The following is an 8,011-nucleotide window of genomic DNA, read 5'->3' as shown; positions in this document are numbered from 1 at the left end:
TCATGTATACATGGAAACTAGGACCAGGGAACAAACGGGACCGTTGAAAATGATGGGTCTCCTTTGTTTATTCTCTATATTGATTCAGAAAAGTTGGGAAAAAAAAAGAGGATCTCTGTGAAGACTGAAAAAAATAAAGAAACTTTACCGCTAATCAAGGAATGGAAAAATATAGACGAAGGACGGAAGAAGCTCTGTATAAAGGTCGAGTGTGATCAAATGAAATTGGGAGACAAAAAATAAATAAAACCCTGTCTTTGCTCACCACAAGAAGAGCTTCAATGAGTATGGAGCTACCAGGTATGAGTCTTCTTAGTGTGCTTTGGTCATTTATCTTCATTGTAAATCTCATCCTTGCCATGAACGTAGTTCATTTGAATTCTGCAACCACCATCACCTTACTAGGAAACGAAACCGATCGAATGGCTCTGCTCGCTTTTAAGGATGGGATAACAAGTGATCCTCTTGGAGCCTTATCATCATGGAACCATACTCTCCATTTCTGCCACTGGAATGGAATCACATGCGGTCGGAGGCATCAAAGGGTCACTGTATTGAACCTTAGTGGGCAGAACTTGGTGGGTGCTCTATCTCCTGCCATATCCAACCTCACCTTTCTTAGGGAAATCCACCTCCAAGAAAACAGCTTCAATGGCCAAATATCCCAAGATATTGGCCGTCTATTTAGACTGCGACATCTTAATATGAGCTATAATTCCTTGGGAGGGGAAATTCCATCCAATCTCACCCACTGTATGGACCTCGGAGTCATCAATTTGAGTTACAATGAGCTGACAGGGAAAATTCCCATCCAACTTAGCACTCTACCGAAGCTATCCGTGTTGTATCTGGGTCCTAATCATCTTGCAGGGAGCATTCCACCTCAACTAGGGAACGTTTCATCTCTCATCTCTCTCTTTTTAGGTGGAAATAGTTTGGTGGGGCACATCCCAGATGACCTGGCCCGAATTAATAACTTGAAATGGATCATCCTTTCTTCAAATTTATTATCTGGTACGGTTCCTTCCTCTTTTTATAATAATCTCTCGTCTATTGAGCAGTTTGCCTTGACAAATAACCATTTACACGGAACCCTTCCACCCAACATAGGATTCTCTCTTCCTAAACTCAAATATCTACTTTTAGCAGGCAATCAATTTACCGGACACATTCCAAATTCATTATCCAATGTTTCAAGTCTTGAATGGTTTGGAATGGATAATAACCAGTTTAGCGGACCAGTGCCTGAAAATATTGGATGGGCAAAGAATCTACTCAGATTTGGCTTGAGCTATAATTACCTAGGCCTTGGTAGAGCTGACGACTTGAAATTTATCACTTCTTTGACCAACTGTAATAATCTAAATGAGTTGTTCTTACAGAGAAATCATTTTGCTGGCCCACTTCCCAACTCCATAGCCAATCTCTCAACTCACCTTTATAGGTTGTCAATAGGAGAAAACCAAATTTCTGGTACCATCCCTAGTCAGATCGGGAATCTCATCAACTTACAAAGTTTGGCTATATATTCAACCTTCATCACGGGTTCCATTCCCACTTCAATTGGGATGCTCCAGAACTTACAAGAACTCTACTTGGTACATAATAGTTTGTCCGGGAAAATCCCATACAATATTGGAAATATTACTCAATTGACCGACCTCTATTTAGGATATAACAACCTGCAAGGAAGCATACCTCTATCTCTTGCGAACTGTACAAAACTTTTAGAATTGTTCCTTTCTCGAAATAACCTTACAGGTACGATACCAAAACAAATTATTGGCCTTTCTTCGATATCAATTGCACTCGATTTGTCTCAAAATTATTTTACTGGCTCTCTCCCATCAGAAGTGGGTAACTTAAAAAATCTAGAGGAATTGGATGTTTCACAGAACAAATTGTCAGGTGAAATCCCAAGCACTCTTGCAAATTGTAAGAGCATGCGAGAACTTTATATGCATGGTAACGCCTTCCGAGGAGATGTTTCGTCAGTTTTTACTACATTAACATCCATTGAACTCCTTGATCTTTCATACAATAACTTCTCAGGGAAGATTCCAAAATATCTAGAGCGGTTTAAGTTTCTACAATATCTAAACTTGTCTTTCAATAATTTTGAGGGTGAAGTTCCAAAACAAGGGGCCTTTGGAAATGCCAGTGCAATTTCAGTCACGGGAAATGATAATCTTTGTGGTGGTATCCCAGAATTAAAGTTGCCTACATGCCCAGTGCTAGCTAATGACAGACGAGGAAAAGCCCATGTTTCTAGAGTAATCATCCTAGTAGTTAGTGCGGTTGTATGTTTGATTTTCTTATTGTGTGTCCCTGCTTCACTTTATTGGGTAAGAAAGTTTAGGAAGAAACCATCTTCCCTATCTTCTATGGAGGGCCGGCATTTAAAGGTTTCTTATGCAGAGCTCTGTAAAGCAACAGATGGGTTCTCTTCAGCCAATTTGATAGGCACGGGAAGTTATGGATTAGTTTATAAGGGAATCCTCAATCGCATTGAAAATGTTGTTGCTGTCAAAGTGCTCAACCTTCACTTAAGGGGAGCTTCAAAGAGTTTCATAGCTGAATGCAACGCATTGAGAAACATTCGTCATCGAAATCTTGTGAAGATCATAACTTCTTGTTCAAGCATCGATTTTGGAGGTAATGATTTCAAAGCTCTCGTGCTTGAGTTCATGCCAAATGGGAGTCTAGAGAAGTGGTTGCATTCAAAATTAGATGGGCAACATCAATTAGGAAGTTTAAACTTCATTAAGAGATTAAACATAGCAATTGACATAGCTTCTGCACTGGATTATCTTCACCATCATTGCCATACACCGATTGCTCATTGTGATCTAAAGCCAAGCAACATTTTTTTGGATGAAGACATGAATGCTCATGTGGGTGATTTTGGGTTAGCCAAGTTTTATCCAAGAATCATTCAGAGCTCATCTGAAGATCAAAGCAGCACAACTGGATTAAAGGGAACTATTGGGTACATTGCTCCAGGTAATAAATTTATCAATTTTCGTCATCCTGTCAATTCTCAATGAGTTCTATAAAATATTTCTCACTTATTAGGTATATAATGTAGTGCAACAAAGGCTAAATTAGCATCTTGAACCAAAAAAATTACTTGATTGCATTTCTATATTTATTGACAAGGTATATAGGAATGTTATTTTACATCAAGTGGTCTCGTACATGTCACCCGAATAATAGGCGGCCTTTTTAGTACCTATGATAGTTGTGTAGAAAATGTTAATCATGTAAATGGTTAAAAAATTATAATTTTGGAAAAATTCAGAGAAGTAATTATTCAATAAAATCTCTAATATTATTAGAAAATAATGAGAAAATTTGTAAATAAATTTCCAAAAAACCCATGACTAATGTTTCTCAACAAAAAATATCCCAACACTCCAATGATGAATCAAATCGTGCTTCTTAAATGAGCTAGAGCAGTAAAACACCCCAAAGACCCATTAGAGAAAATATATTCCAATGAAAGAAGCAAAAGTACCATGAAAAGTGCCTTTTTCTAAATTATCCAACTTTTCAAGAAGGACCAAAACGCCCTGGAGTTGGTCAATCGGACGAGCCCCTGTTCGATTGAATCCCACTACCGCTGGGCATCATTGCTATAGCCTGAAACCATGTGTGCAACCCCTTTGCCATTTCAAAGATTGGGTGAACCATTTGCCAAGATTGTCTAGAGCTGGACGATGAGCAACCACCCTTGAACGAAGGTATAACTCTCTGAGGAGTGTGACAAAGCCGAACAGTTAGCAACGACTCATCCACGAAGGTATAACACAATATCTCCTCTTGCATCTGTAGATTTTGTGTTACTACATCTGTAAATTTTGTGGTTACTGCATTAATTGTGGAGATTTTGGACTTAATAAGATTTTTGGAGCCTAGGATTGAGCATCGTAGGAGGTCAGCTAATGAGGCGGCGGATATTCTAGCAAAGGAAGGAGTCCTTAGGGAGTCCATGTTAGTCGTGTCGCCGGTTATCTCGCCTATCTAATAGGCTTTGTAATGGGTCTGGGGACCACTTTAAAGTATCATGTGTGGGACATCTTGTCCACGCCCAATACTTTTTGTCTATTAATGCAATGTAAATTTTCAAAAAAAAAAAAAAAACATAGAGTTAGGTATTTGTTTTCATTCCACTGGTTCGGACGAAGGGTGGGGGCAAGTAGCCACTTTCTGGCATCGGCCTCACAAGGATTTCCAGATTAATGACTGATGCCAAATATCCCAATTGGCGCATCACAAGTTCACTCCACGCCATCTGCTGAAGGTGCACACACTTCCCTCTAGATGTCAGTGGAGGATGGTTCCGACACTCAGAACCCTTGCTTTCTTTCTAGTAAATAGTTGTTTCTATTAATCCCTAGTCAAACATTTCAACTTTTGGTGATTTTTTTCAAAGAAAAGTGGTTTGGAAAAAGATGAACTATGTTCTCGAAAAGAGCTTGAGCACATGACAAGCAGCACTTTCCTAGTATGGTTAGATGGTTCTATATAGAGTCATGTCCAGGACTTAGGGCTCATAATCCCTATTTGGTGATCCTAGGGTAATAAGTGATGCATTACCTCATTCCTTCTAGGACCGTAAGAATGCGGCGTGTGTGTGTGTGTGTGTGTGTGTGTGTGTCTAATCCGAGGAATGAATTTTTGGCAATCCTCGATCGGAAGAGAAAAGATGGAGGAATATTTATAGTTGCCATACGTGATATATGGCAAATCTAGAATCAGGAATGCAAAGGCTAGGGGCAAGGCAAGAGTAGCATGTGGGCAAATCCAAGGAATGATTATTGTTTAACCAGCTATCAAAGGTTGTTACAATTCCAAACAAAACTCTCAATAGCTCATTAAAAAGTGTAAAACAATGTGAGTCTTAGTCATAATGAAAACATGGTCATGCGAATAATTGTAGCCTTTTGGTAACTACCCTAAGTTCCATTTGTCGATTATCCTAAATTTATGGTGTTTGATAAATATAAGTCAAGGAGGTTTGTAATAATTCCTAATAATAAATACGAGACTTTTGGATTAATGTTGTGACTGAAATAGTGTTTCTCTTGGAAAGGAAGGTTAAATGATGCCATTTCCCTTTCCGAAGGACGTTTGGTTGGGGTGCACTATTCATTCTACTTCCTTATGTTTAATGGATTTTTCAACAATGGCCTTTTAAGTTGCCTCTCCCAAGTCAACATGAAAGTGAAATTAAAGATTTGACATTTTCAACTATTTTGTTAGTACTTAGAAAATGACATCATTTCACTTTTCCTTCTACTTCTACTTATGTTTTACCTTATAAGTAGTATGAAATTAAATTTAATCTAACTGAGACTTGGTTGGTTTTAGATGAAAAAATCATGTTGAGAAATTATCATGGTCCAAAATTGGCTAGCATTTTTGAGTAATACATAGTGGAATGCTATTCATCACTTACATCACTTGATTGGCCGAAACCCATGTTATATTGATTCTTCTAAGTGGGTGAAGTACCCGTGTGGGACACATACGTCTCAAATTGAACGAGTCTCTAAGACAATACTAGATCTCTTTTATTTGTTTTCTGTTTTACTGGATGCTATAGCCACAACTTCATAATTATCACATATTTTGAATTTTACCCATCCTATTAGTAATTTTCTTAAAAAAACCAAATATTATATCTACTTAACTTATCAAAATTTAAATATGTTACTTGTTAAAATAATATTATTATTTAAAAAATTAAAATTTGACAATTAATTAAAATATTTTGGCGAATCTACAAATCATTCTTTTTTGAGGTTTGCTGAATTTGACACTAGATAACCATGTCAGATTCTGACACTCTTACCTATACCAGGGGCGAAGCCAGGAATTTGCCCCACGGGGGGCAAAAAATAGTTGTCATATAATAATCAATAGGTTGTCTTAAAGTAAAAAAAAATTACACAAATTTTAATTCAAATTACTTTCAATTTAAAAATTATTTATATTTTTTTTCTGCCCACAAAAAATTTACTCAATTAAATCCAATGATCTTTCATGTTTTGATGTATCATAGGTACTAAAGATACGAGATGATGGTTCAATCCTCACTTGATTGTCTTCCAAATTAATTTTGAAGCTCTCACAAGTCATAAGATTTATGAATAAATAAGCATTCGTAGCCCATAGAAGTATAGGCCATGCCCCCATCAAAACATGAGGGGAAGTGATATATCCACCCTTTTTCCTAGTTGGGACCCAGCTTAGGCATAGGCTTGGGTGGAGATAGTGGGATGCATGCACAACATCAAAACATGAATTAAAATGGTAGGCCTCACCCATCAAAACATGTGTAAAATGGGTGGGCCCCACCCATTCTATGCATATGGTGTAAAAAAAATTACACCATAGAAAAAATTCCAAACCAGAAGACAATAATCAGTTTTAGATTCAAAATCAATTTTCAAAATCCAAAAACCAACTCTTACTTTTGTAATCCATATAGGATGGTACTAAGACCATGTGAGTCACCCGATGATGTTTTACAAGATCAATGATCTTGATTTCATATTCATGTTCACTCATGTCCCTTTCTAAATCCCAAAATTATTTGGGATGATCATAAGAAATGACCTTGTATACCATTACCAAGTAGAGGGCAATTTTGTAGTTTTAGTTACAGAATATGGGCACAACTATTGTCTCTTTAAAACTCAAAATTGCTCCTTAAACCAATCATAAGAAATTTCTTGTATGAGGGCAATTTTGTAGTTATAGTTATAAAATATGGGCAAAATAAGTAGAAGGAACAAACACCCTTAGAATATAAAAAAGATATTTTGTACAACCACAAATCGGCAATGCAACATAGGACAAAACATCTATATTTTCTTTCATTGTGCTACATCGTTTCTTATGTGTTTCTCTAAAAATTCTAGTCTCTTTCCATGCAACTTAGGTTTCTAAATGTGAAGAGATCATTCAATTATCTATCATCTCTTTGATAAAATTTTCACCTTTTTTTCAAAATCAAACCTCATATTTGCTTTTAGTTTCTAACTGGTATCTTATATCCTTTATCACAACAAAAAGTGTAAAAGATGTGTGGAATTGCAGAATATGGGGCAGGTGGTCATGTGTCCACAACTGGAGATGTGTATAGCTATGGGATTCTTTTATTAGAGATATTCACTGGAAAGCGCCCCACAGATGAAATGTTTAAGGATGGCCTAAGTCTTCACAAATTTGTCCAGTTGTCTTTGCCTGATCGAGTGATGGAGATTTTGGATCCATTAGTTCTTGTAGATGATGATGAAGGAAGAGCCACAAACATTACTGAGAATTACAATGACAAGATACGTCGTTTGCAGGAGTGTTTGGTATCTTTAGTGACGATTGGAGTGGTATGTTCTGCAGAATCTCCGAGAGAACGAATGGAGATGGGAGGCGTTGTAAAGGAAATGTGTTCTATTAGAAAAATATATCTTGGTGCTGGGATCCACAGAGAATGATGACATAGGGCCTTATTTGTCACTGAAGGTTTATCTTACCTCAGTAATTTTTGAGATACTACGAAAAAAAAAATTTCACTGCTACATCTGCTTTTGTTTCCCATTGGACAAAGATTACTATTTTACATGTTATTTCTTTGATGTATTTGTAAGTTAATGTTATATTATATGCGTTTTGTTTGGTGGTGCCACTTGCAAGTAATGTTTTTTTCTCATATCTATATTTTCTTCACCTATTAATAGAAAATTAGTATCAAATCTTGAGTGTGAAGGTTTCCATTGCAATACATTGATCATTCCATCTTGGGAGATTTATGGAGGATGATTACCAAGCCATTAATTAAAACAAGGTAGCTACATGTTGGAAATTAAAGATAAGTTTGTGGAAGAAGGCTTGATTCTTCATTATCCTTTTTTCTCCTTTCACTTGAATTTGTATGTGATGAATGCGTTTCTTCACATTCAGTATTGGAGAAACCCTCTCTCCAAGTTTGTATGGAGTGAGATAG

The 8,011-nt window shown here is 36.8% G+C and overlaps 1 protein-coding gene across 1 annotated transcript; it reads left to right on the top strand.

Annotated features, from left to right (window-relative positions):
- Window positions 1-281: 281 nt before the first annotated feature.
- On the top strand, window positions 282-7,676 carry LOC143858954 (receptor kinase-like protein Xa21). The gene is made up of 2 exons (XM_077369651.1): window positions 282-3,003; window positions 7,108-7,676. Exons 1-2 carry the CDS (start codon window positions 282-284, stop codon window positions 7,500-7,502), a joined length of 3,117 nt encoding a protein of 1,038 aa, XP_077225766.1. The 3' UTR covers window positions 7,503-7,676.
- Window positions 7,677-8,011: the final 335 nt, after the last annotated feature.

The sequence above is a fragment of the Tasmannia lanceolata genome, unplaced genomic scaffold (genome assembly GCF_043159265.1).
Source record: "Tasmannia lanceolata isolate RefF3 unplaced genomic scaffold, GAP_Taslan_0.1 ptg000029l, whole genome shotgun sequence".
Classification (NCBI taxonomy): domain Eukaryota; kingdom Viridiplantae; phylum Streptophyta; class Magnoliopsida; order Canellales; family Winteraceae; genus Tasmannia; species Tasmannia lanceolata.
This window is presented reverse-complemented; position numbering and strand designations above follow the sequence as displayed.

Coding starts and splice junctions, on each gene's coding strand:
- LOC143858954 (XM_077369651.1), top strand. CDS start 282: ATGAGTATGGAGCTACCAGGTATGAGTCTTCTTAGTGTGCTTTGGTCA. Junction 3,004..7,107: donor TATTGGGTACATTGCTCCAG/GTAATAAATTTA, acceptor GTGGAATTGCAG/AATATGGGGCAGGTGGTCAT.